The sequence below is a fragment of the Pygocentrus nattereri genome, chromosome 19, assembly GCF_015220715.1.
Source record: "Pygocentrus nattereri isolate fPygNat1 chromosome 19, fPygNat1.pri, whole genome shotgun sequence".
Lineage (NCBI taxonomy): Eukaryota > Metazoa > Chordata > Actinopteri > Characiformes > Serrasalmidae > Pygocentrus > Pygocentrus nattereri.
In genome coordinates, this window is record NC_051229.1 from 36,856,740 (window position 1) to 36,880,751 (window position 24,012).

At 40.5% G+C, this 24,012-nt stretch overlaps 1 protein-coding gene across 13 annotated transcripts in view; it reads left to right on the forward strand.

Moving 5' to 3' along the window:
• Positions 1-24,012, forward strand: part of dock10 (dedicator of cytokinesis 10) — a 189,944-nt gene that overhangs the window by 118,659 nt on the left and 47,273 nt on the right. For 11 of the 13 annotated variants that reach the window (XM_017691862.2, XM_017691865.2, XM_017691860.2 and 8 more), the window contains 16 exons: positions 1,385-1,450; positions 1,549-1,641; positions 1,738-1,861; positions 5,521-5,642; positions 6,381-6,464; positions 6,560-6,652; positions 8,020-8,138; positions 8,849-8,918; positions 12,871-12,984; positions 13,857-13,928; positions 14,580-14,726; positions 16,036-16,119; positions 18,105-18,201; positions 18,317-18,349; positions 19,535-19,713; positions 22,952-23,068. In XM_017691862.2, coding sequence (XP_017547351.1) covers positions 1,385-1,450; positions 1,549-1,641; positions 1,738-1,861; positions 5,521-5,642; positions 6,381-6,464; positions 6,560-6,652; positions 8,020-8,138; positions 8,849-8,918; positions 12,871-12,984; positions 13,857-13,928; positions 14,580-14,726; positions 16,036-16,119; positions 18,105-18,201; positions 18,317-18,349; positions 19,535-19,713; positions 22,952-23,068 — 1,614 coding nt within the window. The remainder of the gene's footprint in view (positions 1-1,384; positions 1,451-1,548; positions 1,642-1,737; positions 1,862-5,520; positions 5,643-6,380; positions 6,465-6,559; positions 6,653-8,019; positions 8,139-8,848; positions 8,919-12,870; positions 12,985-13,856; positions 13,929-14,579; positions 14,727-16,035; positions 16,120-18,104; positions 18,202-18,316; positions 18,350-19,534; positions 19,714-22,951; positions 23,069-24,012) is intronic. The other 2 variants (XM_017691864.2, XM_037547711.1) reach the window with 1 other exon arrangement.

Sequence of the window (24,012 nt, forward strand, 5' to 3'; positions counted from 1 at the left end):
CAGAGAGTTTGAAGTAGACCAGGCTCTGAACTGGTGAGGAGTTAAAGGAGAAACAGGACCATTGGTGTTTTGCTAGGAAAATGCAGTCATCTACCGTGTTCGAAATGGTCCAGTAATCGCTATTCCAGGGGTCGCAACCCAAATATTAAGAGCTATTTTGTACTATTAGCAAAAATCAAACCACAAGGGTTAGGAGTGTTTATAGGAATCTTTGACTGTTCTTCCAGAAGCATGTTTGTGAAGTCAGACACTGGTGTTGGATGAGAAGGCCTGGCTTGCAGTCTCCACTCTAATTCATCCCAAAGGTGTTTTGTCAGGTTGAGGTCAGGACTCTGTGCAGGCCAGTCAAGTTCTTCCATACCAAACTGGCTCATCCACGTCTTTGTAGGCGTTGCTTTGTGCACTGGTGGGCAGTCATGTTGGAGCAGGAAGGGGCCGTCCCCAAACTGTTCCCACAAAGTTGGGAGCATGAAATTGTCCAAAATCTCTTGGTGCTGAAGCTTTAAGAGTTCCTTTCACTGGAACTAACTCCTGAAAAACAACCCCACACCATAAACCCCCTCCACCAAACTTAACACTTGGCACAATGCAGTCAGACAAATACTGTTCTCCTGGCAACCGCCAAACCCAGACTCGTCCATCGGATTCCCAGACGGAGAAGCGTGATTGGTCACTCCAGAGAACACGTCTCTGCAGCTCTAGAGTCCAGTGTCGGCGCTTTACACCACTGCATTCCACGCTTTGCATTGCGCTTGGTGATGCAAGGCTTGGATGCAGCTGCTCGGCCATGGAAACCCATTCCATGAAGCTCTCTACGCTGTTCTTGAGCTGATCTGAAGGCCACATGAAGTTTGGAGGTCTGTAGTGATTGACTCTGCAGAAAGTCGGTGACCTCTGCGCACTATGCGCCTCAGCATCAGCTGACCCCGCTCGGTCATTTTACGTGGCCTAACACTTGGTGGCTGAGTTGCTGTCATTCCCGGTTGCTTCCAGGAGAAGGAGGATAATTTTATTTATTATTTATTAAAAATGTAATTCTGTTGTGGAGCCATGGCCGAGCAGCTCTGAAAGAATGGTCAAAAATTCCCATAAACACACTCCTAACCCTTGTGGAAAGCCTTCCCAAAAGAGCTGAAGCTGTTATGGCTGCAAAGAGTGGGCCGACATCATATTAAACCCTTTGGATTAAGAATGGGATGTCACTCAATTTCATATGTGTGTGAAGGCAGATGAGCGAATACTTTAGGCAATATAGCGTGTGTTGCTTTTTCTTTTCTTATGTTTTATTTTTCTTTCTTTCTGTGAAGAAATCAGTGCTTTGTGCACTCTGTATAGTTTAGCATGTGGTATTTTGACATGTTGTACCCTTTCCTTTTCCTCTCAGGCCCGGAACATTGCCATTTATGTGGAGTTCCGGAGCTCTGACGAAGAGCACTCCAAACCACTCAAGGTAAGGCCTTCCAAACTTTCCATTTCCACAGCACTGACATTTTGTAATCAGGGGTTGCCCAGAAAAATCAGCGTTGGCTGTCCATTTTGTTTCTGCAGTGCATCTATGGAAAGCCAGGAGGTCCAGTTTTCACCACAGCTGCCTGTTCCACTGTTCTTCACCACTCGCAGAACCCTGACTTTTACGACGAGGTTCATTCCAGCCTCTTTGCTCTTCAATTCTACTGATTCTGTTGGCCTCTGATGGGTTTGCTGAGCTCTAAAAAGTTTTTTTCATCCTGAAAATAGGTGAAAATTGAGCTGCCCACACAGCTCCATGAGAAACACCATCTCCTCTTCTCATTTTTCCACGTGACCTGCGACATCAATGCCAAGACCAGCTCCAAAAAGAAAGAGGCTCTTGAAACTCCAGGTGCAGTTTTGGAGCATGTTTAATCCCAGAATCTGATAAAGTATAAAATGTTAAAAACACTGGGTCGGACGAACACAGGCTTATCACACAGCAAGCCTTAATGCGACTGCAGTTTGCGCCCCCAATGTGCCTCAATTTAACTTTCGCTTCTGTTTAAAAATGCAACTTATCCACTTATCTACCAGTAAGAGTTGAAAAGATAGCAGTCTTAGTAAATCACCTAATCATTCTACAAAGGTTTGATTTTAATTAGGCCAGAAATAAATTTTTATGCATTTTCAATGCAGACAGCAATATTTGACCTCATCATATGTTGTGTCATACGTCTTCTCATGTAGATACTTCGGATCCCAAGACTTAAAACAGTGAGTACACTTACGTGCGCTCAAAAATCTGATCATAATCAGATTTCTGCAGTTATCTGATTATTTAAATGGGCATGTAAACAGCATACTCCGATTTTCTTAGATCGGAATAAAGTGCTGTAAACTCTGATTTCTGGTTTTCTCAGTCTGCGCATGTGTAAAAACAGACAGCGGTACCGGAAATAAGCGAGCAGCGTCGCTGAAGCCAAATACATGTGTAACTAAATAAATTATGTGAACATTTTTCATCTTCTAGATGATGTATGTTCATATTCTCGGATAAAGTGGTGCTATGATTTAAAAAGAACGGCACAACATGACGTTTGAGCTTTACGTTATGTTTACATCACGTTTTCTTCTGCGAATGTATCGGCTGGTTGTAAAGCAGAAATCTGATACCTGTCTGACTCATGTAGACCCAGAGTTTCCCTGTTATCTGATTACTCAAGTGCATGTAAACATGTTGATCGGATTACTGCCAAAATCTGATTGTCTGCAGTTATCGGATTATTAGGTGCATGTAAACGTGCTCAGTGTTCCTCTGGTGGCAAACGTTTTTCCAATTCACACTTGAGGCTTGTGTCTCTGTACAGTCGCCGTAATTCTGCTGTTATTAAAGGAAATTTCTCAACTACATGACCCAAATTCGAACCAGTTTTTAAGAGCTGGAGGTAAATTTACGCAAACCTGGCCAGCTTGACTTGCTCAAACTTTAGTGAAATATGTAATCAGGTGGAATATGTAATCACGCGTATGTTTAATATCTCCACCCACTTTTTCACCACCCTCTCACATGTGTTACACATGCATATCGCTGGTTTCGGAAGAAAATCTTGTGTCTCCAAAACGGCAACCCAAGGAGGAAAAAACCTACTTTAATTTTAATGTAAGTCTATGGAACCAGTAGTCATATTTGGTCGTTTCTTTTGGTCCATTCATCATGAAATTTACAGACCATGTAAAGGCCAACAGGCACTTTTAAATTATGTCAAAAACTGAAAAACGACAAAAATGGAGAGGTTTTCTTCCAACAGCAGCGATATGCACTAGAAAGAGGAGCGTATTCACATTATCTCTATGCATGAAGCCCATAAACTCCACTTAAGGCTTCTGTGTCAGTTTCCTACATAATATGTGGACAGAATTTGCATTGGAACAATTGCTAATGGCTCAATACATTAACACCTACATGACCAAAAGTCTGTAGACTCCAGCATTTCTTCTGAAATGAAGGGTATTAATTGTGAGTTTGTGCTGCAGTAACAGCCTCTACACTTCTGAGAAGACTTTACATTAGATGTTGGAACATCGCTGTGAGGATTTGATTGCGTACAGCCACATTGGATGATTAGTTTTGGATCGTTCCAATTCACTTTGGAAATAATATCCAGTTGTACTTTGTCTCGTATATGTTGTGAGTGCGATTTCAATCCTTATTATTTTGCCTAAATTAAGGCTCGTTGTTAGGGGGCATTTAATGGCAGTGACCCACTGACCAGTCATCATGCCCCACCAAATCTGCAGCTTTTTATATGTGCCTCCAAAGCAACAGGCAAAAAAGCAAAGTGAGACTAAGCTTACTGTGCATACTGTATATGTAGGTTACATTGAAGCATTTGAATGCATCACTGGCTGAAATATAGACATGAGCTGTGTGTTGTGGGAGTATAAGTCAGCAAACGAATCTCCTTCGTATAGAGGTTTTTCGATGATGTGCTGCTAATGTGGCTCTTCTGATGGTTCTCTCGTGAATATGTGGCTTCGTCGGACAGATCTACTGTACAGTTCTCACCTCATATTTTCTTCAGCTACCGCCCCCCAATACCCCGCCCTGCCGCCCCACCCCAGCTTCTTTGGATTACTGAGGCCTCGTTTATGCTTTAGTTCTGGCACCAAGCCTGGATAGGATGTTAACAGATTTTTTAACAGCATTGTATACTTTGTTTTTGTCTTGGGTCTTGAATGTCGGTCAGCCTGTCAGTTAGTTGTGTTTGAGTACGCAGCGCATGTTTGGTTTATTCTGACTGGTCCAACTGTAACAGTCTACAGCGCATAGAGATGTTCATCTTGCACTTCTACTCCTATCTTGCATAATCTGGATATGTACATATCATAGGTTTTTTCATAAGTATATTACTGTGCATAACTATGCATTGGCAATAGTGGTGTGTATTAATGTGTATATTGTGTATATGTGTATGTTTTTAGAGATGTGTGTGTGTGTATATATATATATATATATATATATATATATATATATATATATATATATATATATATATATATATATGTGTGTGTGTGTGTGTGTGTGTGTGTGTGTGTGTGTATACTCATGGGCCACTTTATTAGGTACACCTGTTTATTAGGTACAACCTGTTCAGTTGCATGTTAACACAAATAGCTAATCAGCCAATCACACGGCCGCAACTCAATACATTTAGGCATGTAGAGGTGGTCAAGACAACTTGCTGAAGTGCAGACCGAGCATCAGAACGGGGAAGAAAGGGGATTTAAGGGGCTTTGAACGTGGCGTGGTTGTTGGTGCCAGACGGGCTGGTCTGAGTATTTCAGAAACTGCTGATCTGCTGGGATTTTCACACACAATCATCTCTAGGGTTTACAGAGAACGGTCAGAAAAAGAGGAAATATCCAGTGAGCGGTCAGTTGAGTGGACGAAAATGCCTTGTTAATAGAAAGACAACAGTAACTCAAATAAACAACCAAAATCTCTCTCTCTCTCTCTCTCCATATATATATATATATATATATATATATATATATATATATGTGTGTGTGTGTGTGTGTGTGTGTGTGTGTGTATATATATATATATATATATTTTTTTTTTTTTTTTTTTTTTTTTTTTTAATTTAAGCTTTACGAGCACTACACCTCAGATTTTCACTCATCTTTGCACATGTGTAAATGTGATATTCTTAAAACATGTCAAAACAAGGTAGTTGATTACAATTAAAGTCACAATTGCGGCTTCCAAAAATCAGAATTGTAGTTTCCACATTCCAAAAGTTTTTGAAGAACATAGTTCCACTGCACCATAGCCCAGTGCTGGGGGGCTTTATACACATCTAGCCCACGCTTGGCACTGGGCATGGTGATTAGTTTTATGTGCAGTCCCGTTTTATACAAGTCTTGTCAGCAACGGGTGCTGTATGCGCTCATTAGGAGAGCTATCTGGATGCTTGTGGACACACAGTGTATCTTTAACCCCTTGGCATTTAAAAAGGGTTAAATAACATGATAAACGCAACTGATCTCTGTGTTTGTATTGAACAGTGGGCTATGCATGGCTGCCTCTGCTGAAGGAAGGACGTTTAGCCTCTCAGGAGTTCAGTGTGCCAGTGTCCTGCACTCTGCCTAGTGGCTACTTGTTAATTAGGGAGACTTCGTCCAACAAGGTGAGAGCAAGAGAAGTGTAGGTGCTGATAATGTTGTGTTTTCAGTCACATTTGACTTTAAAAAAAACAAGCGATTAGGTGTCATGAATCTTTTCACAGCCTTAATTTCAATACATTGTTTTAAAGGTTTTTAGCCTTGATGGTGGAACAAGTGGCTCAAAGCAACATTAAAGCCCAATCCCATTTCTTCTTTTTACCCCTACTGCTTGTTTTCACCCTAGTGGTTGAAATCTTGCCTTATGAAATGGGACAACACTCAAATAAATAAATAAATAAAACATTGATTCAGCTGTAGGCGATCCAGCCGGTCTTCAGCGACAGCAGGGGGAGGGTGAAGTTCAGCTCCTCACTGCTGGGCTTTAGTTACATTTAGGACATCATACACCTTCAAAGGGGGGAGGTTCAAATATTTATTATCGCCACCCCTAATTCTTTGATGATATGGTATTAGGCCTAAGTTCTCTTTGATATTTATATGGCCTTAAAGCATTCAATTGAGCTTGCACACATCTCAGAAAGACTGTGGCTGTTTCAAATGTAATTCCTGAGTGTCTAATCCTAATCTAGCTATTTTTATGACAGTGACACACTTGGCATTTTCCATTACTGTGTGATACCTGAACACAGTTAAATTCCTCTGCACTTGTAAAATGATTTGAGATGTTGGATCCTGAGCTGCTGCCAATGGCTAACGTCATCAAATAATCATCAAATCCATTTCACCTCTTTTTTTAACAGAATGGATCAGAAGTGAAGTGGGTAGATGGAGGAAAGCCCATCTTCAAGATCTCTACACTCGTACTGTCCACCGTATATACTCAGGTAAGGACTCCGGCAGGTCCATCTTCGTGCAGTAGCGCTTGTTATGTGTCTGTTTATGACGTGAACACAGCAGCTGTTGGGTGTCACTTTTGCAGGACCCCCATCTGAATCGATTCTTCCAGCAGTGCCAAAAACGAGAGACGGATCTCTCACAACCACCTACCTCAAACTTTCTCAACTGCCTGAAGGTAAACGAACCGGAAGAAACAATAACATGTGCATTTAAATAAAGAAATTCAACAGTTATACCTTAAAATATACTTTAAAACTTGGGCGGTCACTACATTATTGTTGATAATTGTGTGAGTTTTTAGAGAATAAGCAACAAAAATGGGCAACAAAATTACAGAATACATAATTGGAAAAAAGATGTAGGAAGTCAGTAAAAATACATAGAAAATTAACAACAAAACACTGTCTCTCACTACAGTACCCAGCATGCATTACACAGGTATGTCATAATAGAGACAGCCTGACTGCTAGCATAGCCGCAGTGCTTTATGAAAAAACCTGCTGTCCTTCAAATACTTAAAAAGTAGTTAACTACTAAAAAGTAGTTTTTAGTTACTCCCATCTTCAAGATGTATCATCAGAAGGAGGTTCTCCTCGTTTTCAAAACTCTACAAGTCTGTGGGCCAGAAAACGTCTGTGTTTTTATTTGATTGTTCAAAAATCATTTTCCTGTAACCTGAGCTGGTCATTGTTTACTCACCATACACCAAAACACCAACATCAAAATAAAGGCAGTTGTAGTGAATCTTGAAATATTACTTAATGAATTTTGAAATATTCATAAAGAAATGAATAAATAAACAAACAAAAAGGCTACACAACATTATGCACATTAAAACTGTCTACATTACATTATGCGCATTATGGCGTAGTGCATGCTGGGAATTGTAGTTGTAAAACGAGCTAATCTTAACAGAAAATGAAACTGGGCCAGATAGGATTGTGATTGACACATGGGCTCTAGAAACTGCTGCAGGTCTGTCGTATGGGGCAAGTAGGCATGTTTACAACATATTGCTGCTGTCGGATCAAAACCTCATGCCTCCAAAATGGTAACTTTACAAACGAAGGTGAAAACATACTCTACTGTTAATGTAAGTCAATGGAACCAGAGGTTTTTCCAAGTAATTTTAGATCATTTCTGTTGGTCCATTCATCATGAAATTTACGTACAATATTTAGGACGACAGGTACTTTCAAGTCATGTCAAAACCTGAAAAAACAACAAAAATGGAGATGCGAGGTTTTGTTCCGACAACAGCGATATCTAGTAATGGTTAAACTTTTTCCTTTGGCCGGAATGTCCCTTTAAAATATGCGATGTCATAAATCAGACTTCCAGCTAATGACTGCCCATTCATAGATAATATTAAATGTAAGCTTCTTTTAAAACCATGTAATTGAGTATCATCAAATAATCCTGACCACCTTCATTAAAGCTGAGTCCGATATCTCACCTTTGTACTGAATGTTAGTGCAATGTTTTTAGCCTTGTGTTCGTTTTGTTGTCTTGTGAGTAACATATCTCAATTTGTCCCTACAGGGCCTCCTTAGTATGGAGAAGATCCACGTGATCATTCGCTTCCTGCCAGTCCTCTTCAACCAGCTGTTTAAAGTTCTCACCCAGAACGACTCAGATGAGGTCACAAATAGCACCACCAGGTATTAAAGGAGCCACGAACAGTGTTTTAAAGGGCCAATATCGTGGCTTTTTTTTTTCTTTTGTTGGAGACTTGGAGTGCTGTATAGAGCACCGAAAAGGACTTCAGTAGGAGCTTCAATAGGAGAACCCTTGAACAGTCCATACAGTTCATATATGGAAACTAACCTGTGAAAATAGCCTGTATTGAAAGTACTGTGCTGTGATGTCACAAGAACCAACTCCTTTACATAAATCCTGATCCAGACTGTTCAGCCTGTAGCAGTTTAGCTTAAGTCTAGTTTAGCCATTCATATCTTATTCTTATTCTCCTAGTTCTGAGATTTTCAGCTCTGAGTGCTAATTGAATGAGGCTCAATACACGCCAGCCTATCAGAACAGAGCTCATTTACATACATCAGATTCTAAGTGATGAGTGGACGTTGGAAAATTAAGGATATTAATGAGAGGAGTGAGGCTGCAGATGTAAAAAACTAAGAAAAACACAGGCCTCCTTAACCGAATCTGGGCAATTGCTCAAAAATCATGTTAAACATGTTATCAGAACAAAATACAATTTATATCAACTTGATGTTTTTCTGTATCGTTTTCAGTATGAAAATGTATGCTTTAGATCAATTAATGTATAATTAAAATAATAGATAAATAACAGCGCAATGGTTATTGCTGTTATTGCTAATGCAATACTCCACTTTTTATTTCTCTTCTACAGGGTCCTGGTTCACATCCTTGCCAAGTGCCACGAAGAAAACATGGATCACTATTTGCACTCTTACATAAAGGTATGTGTACTCACCTCCAGAGCTGGGCAATATGACAATATTTATTGGTATTGTGATAAATTACATCACAAAATGTCAAAATCTGCCTTTCTGAGGGTCTCGTCGATATCGTCAGGACTTAAAAACACCTTCCCACCTGCGTGTCTGATTACAGAAGGGAATAATTAGGCCTGTTTAGTCAGGTTTAGGTGAGGCAATGGGTAGCGCTGTTGTCTCCCAGCGAGAAGGGACTGGGTTCAGTTCCCCGGCCGGGTAACCAGGTTCCTTTCTATGTGGAGTTTGCGTATTCTCCCTGTGTTTGTGTGGGTTTCCTCCCTCAGTGTGATCTGGAGATGCTAAATCACTCCTAGTTGTGTGTGTGTGTAGATCTCTGTGTGTCTGCTCTGTGATTGACTGGTGATCTGTCCTGGGTCTTTGCCACCTTCTGTCCAATGAGTGCTGGGATACGAGGATACGCAGCACAGATAATGTGTGTGTTTAGTTGAATTCGTAATTTTTGTTAGTATATTTTAAATATAAGCTTCATTTGTCTGTTCTAACCTATCCGATGTCAGAACAAGCATAAATATTGTGATGTGTGTCATATAAAACACTACACAATACTAACGTTTATCTCTCACAACTGTTAAGTGGCAGAAAGCCTGACCTTTTGGTCAAGTACAGCATATTTCTGAAGGAAAAGGTCATTTCCCAGGATACAGGTTTTATAGCAGGGAAGCACAAAGGAGACCGTGTCTCTGCTGAGCTGAGAGAAAATTCACTCTCCTGAAGGAAAACGGACCCTCACTGCAGACTAAGTCTGACCACTGGGGGCTATAAAGACATAATGGAGAGTGGAGATAGAGGAGCAGCAGCCACCTACAGAGAGAAGAACTGTTTGCACATCTCAGAGGTTCGATTTTCAGAGGAGAAGCTGCTCATTAGACTGAGATTAGGACAGACAGAAAGAGAGGAGAGTGGTCTGCCTTACAGCTGCAGAGCATCCCGCATTGTTTTGTGAGGGATGCCAGTTCGGGGGGGTCGCCTGTGTTCTGTGGCTCATTAGAGAAGAAAGACAACAGAACAGGACCTCCATCACCTTCCATACAAAAATGCAGAGAGCACTCTATACATAGAGGAGAAAGAGAGAGAGAGAGGACAGAGGAGAGAGGGAGATTAGGAGAGAGAAGACAAAGATGAGGAGAGAGAAGGGGGAGAGGACAAAGAGAGAAAGAGAATAAATTAAAGGATAGAGATATGGAGGGAGAGAAGGACAGGGAATGAGAGAGATGGGGAGGGAGAGGAGAGAGAGAAGGAGAGAAAAAAAGAGATGGAGAGAGATAGGATAGAGAAAGAAAGAAAGGGAGTGATAAGGAGGGAGATAGATTAGGAGAGAGAGAGGAGTGTGAGATGAGAGAGTAAAAGAAGGAGAGAGAGCGAGAGATAAGGAAAGAGAGGAGGGAGAGAGATGAGGAGAGAGAAGGAGTGAGAGGGAGAGAGATGAGAGAGAGGGAGAGCGAGATGAGAGAAAGTAATGGAGAGAGATAAGGAAAGAGAGATGAGGAGAGAGGAGAGATGAAGAGAAAGAGAAGGAGAGAGGTGAGGAGAGTGATGGAGAGAGGGAGGAGAGGAGAGAGATGTAGAGAGAGAGAGAGACAGGAGGAAACTGATGAAAAGCATGGTGTAATAGAGATGGGGTTACCATGGCAACTGATTGGTATGGTGTCTGGGCTGGTAGCCAGTGGAGAGGTTTTCTCCAGCACGGACCAGAGCTGCAGTACAGTGTGTGTGTGTGTGTGTGTGTGTGTGTGTGTGTGTGTGTGGGTGGGTGTTTTGGAGGTCAGTGTAACTCTTATCTAGGTTTAACATCCACACCTAATGCCTATACAGAGAAAAGAGAGAGAGAGAAAGGGACAGAGAGAGAGAGAGATGGGGAAAAGGAAGACAGAGTGGAGAGAAAGAGAGAATCAGTATGGCATTGTGAAGAGGAAAAGCGCAGCATGAAAACAACAGCAGCCGTCTAGACCCTCCACACCGTGCATCAATCATGCACGCAGGAGCACAGCTCTCCATTAGTCACATGACTTTGGGGTTTGTAGTTATTCACAAATATACCACAACATTTAATAATCAGTGTATCAAAACAAGAAAGTATAAAGCATACATCGATAGCAGCACATTAATGTGATCGCAAAAATATCCTGATATCCTGAATAGAAGTGCTTTTATTCCAAGAGCTTTATACTTACAGATACTTATATATCGCAGCTGTCGGAAGAAAACCTTGTATCTCCATTTTTCAGTTTTTGACATCATTTGAAAATACCTGTTGTTCTTTGCATTGCGTGTAAATTTCACGATGAAGGGACTAAAAGAAACGACCCAAAATGACTTCGAAAAAATTCTGGTTCCATTGATTTACATTAAAAGTAAAGTAGGTTTTTTCTTTCTCCGGTAAAATTGTCATTTTTATCATTTTTATGTAGATAGTTACATATATGTGGAATGTATACTTATGTAGAATACATATTGGACATATTACTAAATATAGGTACTTGTTGACATGTGTCCGATATCAGTACCAATATTGCTAACTCTTGATTTCTTTACCAATTCCTGATCAGCACTTCTTTCACTACCTTATTTTACTGTCTATTACATGCTGCTGAGTAATGAAGAAGCACTGACCTTAATAACATACACACAGAATGTAATTTAGACAGCCAATCAGCAGCCTAGAATAAAAAAAAGCATGCTTATTGGGTCACGGATACAAAGACCGAAATTTGGTTTTGAATGAATAAATACATGCATATATATGTATGTATTATGTATGTATTTGTCAGAACAAAACCTCGTATCTTCATTGTTGTGGATTTTCAGTTTTTGACATAATTTGAAAATGCATGTTGGCCTTTATAATGTCATTTCATGAAGGATGGACCAAAATAAATGGCCAAAAACTCTTGTTCCATTCACTAATATTGAAAGTGATGTATGTTTTTTCCTTCTCTCATTTTGGAGGTTTTGATCCGACAGCAACGATATGTATGTATGTTCAGGTCAAAGCAATGTCCTTTATGGCACTAATAGAATATTTATGAGTATCAAAAGATTGTTATTCAAAATGAAATATAAATAATAAATAAGGAACATATATATATGACCCCACGTCCTGGCAGCGTATAAAAACAAACATGTGAAAATGAGGGAGAAAGAGAGACAGACAGACAGAGAGACAGAGAGAGAGCTGTACATTTTCACCTTGAGATTACTTGCTCTGCTGTTATTGCACTGTGGTGTGGGGGTGTAAATGCTGTAAGTAGGGTGTTGTTTACTTACACCTATATTGTCCCGCAGGAGAAAGGACAATGCTAGATATTTGTTGAGGTGCAGCAGATCTTTTTAAAGTCTCTGTCTGGGCCAATATGCTAACTGAACATGGGCCAATACTGATATCACAAACCAATAATTAAAGCTGCATTGTGTAAGATTTTTTTGTTAAAATTGAAAGAAATATAATTACCGAGTTAGCAGAATAAGAACACTGGCTAAAATATGGTGAGCATGTACTGCTGCAAGTAAAACCTGAAATAATTTAAAAGTCAGAGGTGTCAAGCCAGACACTTTTCACACCACATTGAATGTTTTTATGCGTTAACGTCATACGCACAGTCAAAAAGATCTGTCTCGATTTTTAGGTGTCAACCTCAAAATCAACATTATACTGATTGAGATATGATAACAGTAGTAGATCATTCATTCACATCCTCGGAAGACGTGTTACAGCCCATGTTACATGTTCTCCTGCCTGTTGGGTGCAGTTACACATTTCCGCCAGAGAGGTCTCCAAATCCCCAAAGCTTACATAGTGCAGATTAAAGTGATTTTTCCATTTGTCTAATAATATATCATCCATCTTATTGTAGTGCATTCATTAAGATTTTTAATGTGTTTGTGTGTCTTTCATCAGTTTGTGTTTAAAACTGAGGCACACGGATTCCGGACTGTCCATGAAGAGCTGGCCAAGGGCATGACCTCTGACTTGAAGAGCAATGAGCTGGCAGCAGTGAAGAATATCCTCAAGGTGAAAAAAATGACCAACAGACCAACTGACTGACGTCTTTATTTGATTGAAATATTATATGACCTTATTTTCCTCTCTTCTCTTCTCCTCTCTTCTCTTCTATTCTCTTCTCTTCTTCTTTCTTCTTTGCTCTTTTCTTCTCCTGTCTTCTCCTCCTCCTTCTTCTGTTCTTCTCCACTCTCTTCTATTCTCCTTTCCTCTCTTCTTCTCTCTTCTTCTCTCGTCTCATCACATCTCTTCACTTCTCTTACCCTTTTCTCTTCTCCGCTCCTCTTTTCTCTTCTTCTCTTCTCCTCTCCTCTCTTCTCCTCTTCTCTCATCTTCTCTTCTCTTCTGTCCTGTCTTCTCTACTCCTCTCCTGTCTTCTCTTCTCTTCTCCTTTCTTCTTTACTCTTCTCTTCTCCTCCTTCTGTTCTTCGCTATTCTCTTCTGTTCTCTTTTCCTCTCTTCTTCTCTCCTCTCTTCTTCTCTTGTCTCTTCTCATCTCTTCCCTTCTCGTCTCTTCTCCTCTCCTCTTCTTTTCTTCTCTCTTCTCTCCTCTATTCTCCTCTCTTCTCCTCTCCTCTCGTCTTCTCTTCTTTTCTCTCCTCCTCTCTTGTCCTGTCTCCTCTGTTCTGTTGTCCTCCCCTCTTCTCTTCTCTTCTCTTCTCTCCTGTCTTCTCTACTCCTCTCCTGGCTTCTCTTCTCTTCTCCTGTCTTCTCCTCCTCCTTCTTCTGCTCTCCTCTATTCTCTTCTGCTCTCCTTTCCTCACTTCTTCTCTCCTCTGTTCTTCTGTTCTCCTCTCTTGTCCTATCTCCTCTGTTCTGTTGTCCTCCCCTCTTCTCTTCTCTTCTCTATTCCCATCTTCTCTTCTCCTCTCTTCTCTATGTAGTTCTCCTGGTTCTTCTTGGAGATCATAGTGAAGTCCATGGCGCAGCACCTGGTCGATTCAGAAAAGCTGAAGGTAACGTTAAACAAACTACCTTTTTATCTTTGCTTTTTGCTTTTCTACATGCTTTTCTTTGGCAGTCCTGATTAGACTTGATTAGACATGATGGGACAGTTAGTGGTTTTAATCACATGCTGCAGTATAAAACCCAAGGATAATCATACCATTTAACATTTTAGTAATTCTGACCAGATGTGATCACAGTCTTCTTAAAAGGTCTGCAGGAGACTGTAGCCTGCAGTTTCCGTGCAGAGCATGGACCAGGACAGTGTTTGTTTACATAATTGTAATCTGAACTGTCAACAGTAGCAGAGCCATTTCATTCAGTTGTGCACGCACAGCTTGTATAATCATTATAGAAAAGCATTCAATACAACGCTCTGGAGCAGCTGCATATGAGCCTACGGTCAAATGCCCACTGCCAAGTGTGGGCTAGAGGGGTATTGGCTGTGGATCAGTTGAACTGTGTTCTCTGGAGTGATGGAGCTCTATCCAATATCTTTGGGATGAGCTGGAGTGATCCAGAACTGACCATCCAACATCAGTACCTGACCTCATTAATGCTCAATCAGATCCTCAAAGCAATGTTCAGCATATAGCGTAAAGTCTTCCCAGAAGAGTAGATGCTGTTACTGCAGCAAATTCCCTTGTCATTGTGTTTTTCAGGTGCCTCGGCAGCAGCGGTTCCCCGGCACCTTCCAGAGCCATCTGGAGAGTCTGATCATGACGGTGTCGGACCACATCTACTGGAAAAGCAAAGAGCTGCCTGAGGAAACCCGCAGCGCAAACCAGGCTGTGGCCGCCTTTGTCAAAGTGAGTGTCAAAGCTTCACTGAAGCTTTTATTACTGTGTTATAAGCTATAAGAAAACAAAGAGAAGCATGCAGTGTCAAAACCATCAGATCAAGCACAGATCAGTTACTCTGGCGGCTCCATTTACATGCAGCCAAATTATCTGGCTTCTTTCACTATATTTGTGGAAGTACCTTTAAGACTTACATATGTAAATGAGCTCTGTTGTGATTGGCTAGTTCAAAAAGCAGTCTGGGCTGAAACACTGAAAAAGTGTTTAATGTATAGACTGGTTTTAACACCATAAAGGGCCCATATTATGGAAAATTTCCCCTGTTAAAAAAAACTTAACATGCCATTTACCAGCACATTTACTTAAACCCACCTATTCAGCCTGCTGCAGTTTAGCCCTGCCCATTTCGGCTGAAGTTATAGGGAGTGTTTCAGTCCACGCTGCCTTTTGAATGAGGCCCAATGCAAGGCAGCCAACCAGAACAGAGCTCATTTACATATATCAGTCTTAAAGGTGCAGTAACAAAAATGGTCTTTTTAATTCTAATAAATGGTTTGGTGGTCTGGTAAAAATGAGTTATGGTGCTGTTTTGGTACATAAACACTAACAAGTGACACAAGTGGAATATAAAATGGAAGAAAAATGTAGGATATGGGTTCTTTAACAGTGTTTACATAGTACAAGTAAGGCAAAAGTGGCTGTAGCCCATCGAATTTCCCATTTATGACATTTTTGAGACATATTTTAAGACACTGGAAAACTGACCAGCTTCTCATAGTTTTGGTAACCGTTGACATTAATTTGGGATCGGAACACAACTGTGGACATTCCAAACCACACCTGCCTAAAATGAAATGTTCATATTCTGCATTTTATCCATATCACTTGCTTGTTTATAGAACATTGCCTTTTCCGCCCACGGCGAGTTATTTCCTAAGTCTGAGATAAGATTTCGAAATTTTGTCATAGTTCACTGGATGATTTAATTTAGATACTTCAGGCCGAGGTGTCTGTACGAGATATGACCCTTTGAAATTGAGGCCATTTTTATTATAACCAAGCCGCATGCAAATACAAACTGCCACAGCGGGTCATTTGAGCTGAGATGCTTGGATGAATTCAGCTGTTCTGAAGATTATTGTTCATGTTGATGTGAAATTGTTTTGCCTGCGGAAGTCAGTGATGCAGCAGCTTCCTTTTCATTAGTGGCTCATAGACGGGGAGACTTCATGCTGCCTATTAACGTGTTGTAATTTGGTGTGTGCGAGTGAGAGAGAGAGATAATGAAAGACTAACACAGTGTGTGTTTTTTCCACAGCGCTGCTTCACTCTGATGGACCGAGGGTTCACCTTCAAGCTCATCAACAACTACATCAATATGATCACAGCCACCGACAACAAGGTAGCACAGTCCTAAACCATCTCCGCTCTTAGAGGAGACTACACCATAAATCCTACACCACGAAAGCTGCACCTTCAATAAACATTCAGACATAAATTAGACTTAAAGCTGATACCCAAAGGTGTTGCTTGTACTTTTTTAACTGATATGGCTTATGATTTTTTTTCCATAGAAATTAATGGGGCGAATGCTCAACATAGCCCATTCACTTATAATATATAATACCTTTACTTCTTATCCCATACAAATCTTTTGGAAAATCCTCTTCACCATCATACAAGTTTGCCAGCAACACCTTCGCAACCACCTGGGATTCTGTAGCAGTGGCCTAGCAACATTTCAGCTACAATCTAGAATAGCACAGTAATTGCATAGCAACATCTTAGCAACCATCTGAGATACAATAGTGAAGGGAGGCACCTTAGCAACCACCTGGGATAGCACAGTAAGAGCCTAGCAACACCTTAGCATCACCTTGGATAGCATGATGACAGCATAGTATCACCTTAGCATCCTTCTGGAATGGCACAGTAACAGCCTAGCAACACCTTAGCAACCATCTGGGATACCACAGCATAGGAAAGCTGCTTAGCAACCACCTAGGCTGGCACAGCAATGGCCTAGCAACACCTTTGCAACCATTTGGGATATCAAAGCAAAAGAAAACACCTTAGCAATGACCTGAGAAAGTACATCAACAGCCCAGCAACATCGTAGCAACCATCTGGAATTCTATAGCAAAGGAACCACCTTAGCAACCACCTGGGATAGCATAGGAATCGCCTAGTGATACCTAAGCATCCACTTTGGTAGCATACTAATGGCCCAGTATCACCTAAGTCACCATCAACTTCCAAGCCACCCCCTGACTATAAGCTGGAATAACATAGCAACCTATAGCAACTACCTGGAATTACTGTGAAAACCCAATTAAGCTATCCAAAGCAACTGCTTTAACTTTTGAGCCTGTGTGTGTGACATTAACGTGTAGAGATCATGTATCATGTGATCAGGAAAAATTCAGCCCAAGTGATATTTAAGTTATTATTTCAGGATTTACAGGATGACTTGCAGCAGGCACACCATGATTTTAGTGAAAGTTATTGGGTTCAAATTTTTGGATCCAATCACTTTTGGCCTGATTTGATTCCCCTTATTCAGTAATGCTACTGCTTCAATTTTACCAAATGATGTGACATTGTGCAGCTTTAAATTCAAAGATCCACACATTTGGATCCGATCACTTCAACATCAGAATTTTTGTATACATTATAGGCAAGATCATTTGAATAATTATGGTGTGTTTTGTGTACTGTAGTTCCTTAAAGCAGTGGCCTGATGTAAAATCAAAAATTTTACATTTCCCTTTTACCCCATATATGGTCAATCATTCTAGCTAACTGCATGACTAAATCGCTGCACGCTTGACTTAAACTGTCAAGCAAACTGCAAACACCAAAAATGACTTGGTTGAGTTTTGGCAGAACCATCACTTTAATGTAGAATCTTATAAAAGATGGTTCTTCAAGGGTTCTTTAGTAAAGACAGTGGTTCTATTGAGAACCATGAGCCCTCAAAGAACCATGCTTAAATGGTTCTTTGCATGATGAAATGGTCCTTTAGATTGATGGAGAATATGTTGTATATGGTTCTAGATAGAACATTTTTGAAAATGGCTGCATGTAGCACCAAAAAGGGTTCTGCTATTGTTACAATGCCAAACTTCTTACAATAGAAGAAGACTTTTTGGTGCTAGAACCATATACAACACATTCTCCATCGATCTAAAGGACAATTTCACCATGCAAAGAAGCATGTAAGCATGCAAATGGTCCTTTGAGTGTTCATGGTTCTATATAGATCCATTTACTGAAGAACCCTTGAAGATCTATCATTTTTTAAGAGTATAGAACTAAGAAACAATACTGTTGGTCAGGCAAGTGTGTTTAAACTCCATTCCAGCCCATTTTGTTGCTGTTTTGCAGACACTGTGCGAGTTCAAGTTCGAGTTCCTGAGGGAGGTGTGTAACCACGAGCACTACATCCCCCTCAGCCTGCCCATCCCCTCTGCCCGAATCACAGGTCAGCCAGCTCCACCACCACGTCTCGCTCTTGCTCAACCTCACTGGTCTTGTCTGAGTCCTCATTACACTGACCTCATCTCATTAATGCTCTCCTTCATTTCTTTTCATGTCAGATAAGGCCTCACCGGAAGCACAGAATGCTAAGGGTAACTATTCAGCATTAAACCTTGTGGTTTATTTCTTTGAAAATTAGCCACGTGTATCATTTCTTCTCTAAAACTTGGTCAAACATCCAATTACCTGGATAAGAGCCTGTCAGCCAATGATTCCTCCAGTCTCGTAAGAGAGTTCTTGTCCACTCTTGTCCACTCTTCCTATAACTATGCACATTAGTTGGGGGTTCTTGCTTATTTCTGCATTTTACCTGCTGTTCCAGAATGAGGACTGAGAGTGGGGTGAATTTGCTGGCCCCCCCAGTATGGAAAAAATATATATAAACATGTATTTGTATATATGTGAAATACATTTCAAATACATTGCAGTCCATGCTGAAATACATACCAAACACTAAAATATATTTCAGAATTACTGACATATTAATACACACACACACATCCTCTAAGCCGCTTCTCCTTCTGGGTCGCGCTAGAGCCTATCCCAGTGGTCACCAGGCGGAAAGCAGGATACACCCTGAACAGGTCGCCAGTCCATCGCAGGGCAAGACAGACAGACAGACACGTTCACTCACACCTAGGGGCAATTTACCATGTCCAATTGGCCTGACTTTGGACTGTGGGGGGAACCGAAAGGACCCTGGTCACCCGGCCGGGGAATTGAACCCAGGCCTAACTTGCTGTAAGGTGACAGCACTACCAAGTATTGGGAAAGAAATGATGCATGCGACAAATTTCTTGTCTAAGGAGCTTAAATTCCATAATATAAGTAAAAAATAGAGATAGAATATATTAATATATTCATACATATGCTGTGATATTGTTTAATATATTAATCTTTTGTACATATTGTCTCTAGTATACAGTGTTTTTTTTTTTGACTTGGCACAAAACACATTTAAAATAAAAGCACCTGCCCACTGGCTTCTATTGTATGTGTTTCATGGCAGTTGACCTTTTTCCAAGTACAGATCAAAATTATTGTCCGTGGCAGTCCACTATACGCTGAGCAGGCTGGAAAAGCGCTATATTATTCATTTAGATGAATGTTTTATATGTTTTATATAGAAACAAAATTCTGTACATACATTCCTGTGTTTGTGTCACGCAGCTCTGAACCATATTACGTGTCAGTTCACCTTGTTAAAGTCGGAATATACTGCAGACGACCTCCCAGCACCATTCACCCATATCTGTGTACTCTCTCTCGCCCCCCAGTGGACATGCCAGAGTACAGTCTGACGGGCGAGTTCTGCAGAAAGCATTTTCTGACCGGTCTGCTGCTGAGGGAGCTCGGACTGGCGCTACAAGATGAGCAGGACATTCGGCACCTGGCTCTGGCCAGCCTGAAGAACCTGATGGCCAAGCACTCTTTGGATTCGCGCTATGCCACGAAGGTAGCTTGCACAGTCCTCCAAACCCCCCAAAAATCAAGGGGTAGTTGCGCTGTGAACTCACTGTGAGGGAAGGACCAAGTAGTGTCAGTTTAAAATGATATTAAAATGATTTTTCCCCTCATGTTTGGTGTCTGGGGTCTGCGTCTTTAGTTTTAGCACTGAAGCTATGTGGCTAATGGAATCGTACTAATTAGCACTGTGCAAACTGCATACCCGGATCTTCCCACACTCACCTCAAAATGGACAAAAGTACGGAGTTCAGACTTCACAATCTACTGATTTTAGCTTTGCAATGTACTCTAGTCCATGTGTAGAGATAACAGTGTGTCTCAGAAACCACATAATTCTTTGCAGATTACTGAACATCTCCACTCAGTTTGAGTCAAGTGATAATTTAGGCCTAATGCTAATTGGTGGGGTATAAGCTTCCATTATTGGTTAGCTACATTATCCACGTCGCTCCAGTGCTAAAACTAAAGGAGCAAGGCATCAAGCATACCTTGGATGATCGATTACATTCATGCTGAACTGTGTGGATTTTTTGTCACTTAACTGTTATTTTTAAGGTGCCGAGTTTTTTCCATAGAGGGTCAACAAATATGTCCACTAGGGGACGCTGTGGGTCACTGTCAACTAGTTGAGGGCAGTGATTGAGAAATACAGTGGTAAGAAGAACAGGTGTGAAGAAGAAGGAGGAGGGTCCACAAATCAGCGTTTTATTCTACTTTAACAGGAAAGGGCTGTTTGACTGACATGCATAATTGTAGCAAGCACCCCAGTTAATTCCACCCTTTAATAAATGGAACCGTAATGTTATAAAGTTACCTTATAGGAGGGGTCATTGGAAATGCTCTTACAAACATCTTTTAAGGTGTTAACATTTGTAACACGATTGTAAAAAAATAGTTCCAAGGTAGAAGTTACCAAAGGTTTTTGCTCCCTCCCCTTCTTTGTTTTGTGTTTGCTTCCATCTCCTTATTGGCCGATTGTCCCATGACGCAGTGAACGTGCGCCTCTTAAACTCGTGGTTCCAAAACGCACTTCATCATATTCTTCATAGCGTTCATATTTCATAAGCTACATTCAGAAGCTGGGCGTCGCATGAGGCTGTAACTCTTCTTTCCAGTCAAATAGATGGTGATGTCGTTTTAAATCCTTATAATAAAAGAAGCTGAACTCTATAAATCTGGGCTTTAAACTATAAACAGATGGCGTCTCTTCAGTGATCAGTTTATAAAATAACACAAAGAGAGTCTGAGATTTTTGGCTTTCAGCAGTGAATTGTAAGCATATAGTAATATGTGTGATCATAAAAGACATTCTGTGAATTTGAGGGGAACTTTTACAAAAATATAAATTAAATTTAAAACAAAATTTGCATTTATTTCATGCAGTTACTGAATAATTCCCCCTACGATTTGGTCATGTAAATTCAGATGGACAAACCAAAATAGACCCCGGAGAATAAGAGGTTGAAGTTTATCGAAAAAAGCCCAAATTACCCCTTTTTTAATGCATAATTAATTATTGATGCTCTTATCATATCATCAGAAGAAAAAAGGTCTCATTTAAATCAGCAGCCAGTGTGCAGTTGTCACATAATGACAAACCCCAAAATGTTGCTACTAATGAAATACTTTTCACCGATGTCTGGAACGCTGTCTTAGTGGTTTTTAACTATGGCAAATGACAGATCAGCTCATTTTTGAATGACTAGACACTGGTAAAAAGTAGTGATCACAGCTCCTACTGTGCACTGCTTCTGTAGTTGTAGAACACGGTAGAGCTCTACAAATTACAGTCAAAAAATATTTTTGAATTTTTTGAATGGGCTCAGTGTCCGCTTATCACCCCCCCCTTGCGACTGAGGGAGAAGCGGTTTAGAAAATGTGTGTGTGTGTGTGTGTGTGTGTACACTCATTGGCTTTTAGGTTTTAGCACCACCCGTCCCTTCATAGATGGAGATAATGCTATTACTGTCTCACAATGACTGTATGGTACGTTTTGTCTCTTAAAGCAGCCAAGAATCACCCATTTTGAGAGGAAATGACCATTTGTGTAACATGTAAATTAAGCTGCAACACACTGTTGTTGTAGCTGGCTTTTAAAATAGGGCAAAAACACCCACAAGGAACGAACTGATATGCATCGGAAAACATGGATGTCTCACCGACTACTACCTACTTTTGAATGACTTTGAAGCAAGTGATGTTCACAAACCTTCTTCAATATAGCAACTACATCTCCAAAATACTCATAAAGTGGGCAACTGCTTGCAAACGTTTGTTTCCAGTCAGCCAATCAGAATGCAACTGACGAAATCCCTGTAGTTGTGGCCTGCTTAACATGCAGCGAATATCAGAGACATTGGAGCATCTGAGGCTTGGACAAAGCATTATGGAACATCTTTGTAATGCTTTGCTATAATGCCGTGCTGTATAATCTGAATGAAGCGTGTTTTCTGACTCGATTAAGTTCTAAATGGATTTAATCCAGCTATTGTGCAGGAAACCACTTTAGAAAACTGTGTGGCACAGAGTTGGAGAGGAGAGCAGAGAACATCAGGAAACTATTAAAGCCTGGTGCCTCCACCCCTGCGTGTAGAGGCGGAGAGGCGGTGTGTGTGTGTGCGTGTGTGTGTATGTGTGTGTGTACGTGATGAGTGAATGGGAGCTGAGTCAGAGCCAGACTGCAAGATTGCTCTGAGAAGCTGTGCTAAAGTCAACACCGTATACAGCTGTGAATGAGCAGGGCAGTGAAATCTGTTTTATTTTCTCCAAATTCCGTATTATATTCTCATGGGGTTTTAATTCATATATTAAGATTATATTTTGCATTATTTTCATTGAATCTACTGAAATAACATATTTAGTAACAGCAGTGTATATACTGTTTGTAAATGAATGAATTCTCTGCAAGGGGGTGCAATTAGCACACAAATAGATTTTGCCATCATTGAAAGGGAGGAAACCCACACCAGCAGGATCTCAGGAATGCTCATGTTTTCAACCAGTCACACTTTCGTTTTGGGAGTTTTGAAGTACAAAAAACATGAAAGACACATAAATTAACACACACACAGTATATTCAATGCTGGTAGCACTGCAGTACAACAACATCTGTTTACTGATATGAGATTCAGTCACTTAATTAAGGAGAAATCAGCTGGGATGAGCGTATTCTTGTTATAATTTCTGGCTAATTCTTACAGTCATTGTGTCTGTGTGTGTGTTTACAGGATAAGCAGGCCAAGATAGCATCACTGTATCTGCCTCTGTACGGCCTCATCCTTGACAACATGCCACGATTCTTCCTCAGAGACCTATTCCCCATCTACCTGACCTCCAGTGACCAGGTAAACAACCTGTATACAGCACATACACAGGAATGTGGTGTAGGGTTCTTGGTTCCGTCTCTGGATCTGATCTTGTACTGGACAGACCTATTAATAATGATGATAATCCACTTTATCTATATGGATTGTTCAATTGGTTCAATGTTAGAGTTGAAAACACATTTTGGACTTTTAACTGATCTTGGACTCTTTTTGCTTTGAGTGACCCTGTACCTTAAATATATTTGTTTTACTCAAATGCATTGTCGAACATTCCTTTTAGTCACTACCAAAATAACCATAACGCTACTGAAACTTTATCAAATTTTTTCCGGTGGTGACAATTTTAGATCTTTGTACATACTTAGTACATGACTCGCAAACACAGCTTTGAACAGCTGTACACACATAAAATGATCATAATTTTAATTAAAACACAAAAAAGTTACTTAAGGGCAGAACATTCTTAATGTTCCAGACTGATTTTCAGATTTTGCGTCACGTTTACATCAAAACAATGGGATCTAACTGCTCTCCATGTGGCCATGAAGGACAGGGATGCAGCCTCACTTCCTTCTTTAAAATTCAGGGGCGTGGCTAAAATAAGGCCCCGCCCGCCTACATACTACAACTCAGTTGTGTTGGTAGTGATGAAGTGGAGAAAACATGGGACAGCATTTTGTAAATGAAGTCTCTGTAGTTAAGAATTAAATTCATGACAAAGCAAAGTCTTTTAACTTGTCTTTAAAAAATTAAAAATGCATAAAAGATTTAGGTAATATTTCTAGAAGTGTAAATTTAGGGCTTAGGGTTTGGGTCAGACACTTCCCAGCAGAGAGTACCTCATAATTCATGATTTTGTGTATGTTTAGTTTATTACTATTTCTCTTAATGCTTTGGGGTTATCAATATCATTACATAATCCGTAGAAATATCGGTCCCACTTCATATTTAGTGTCTCTAAT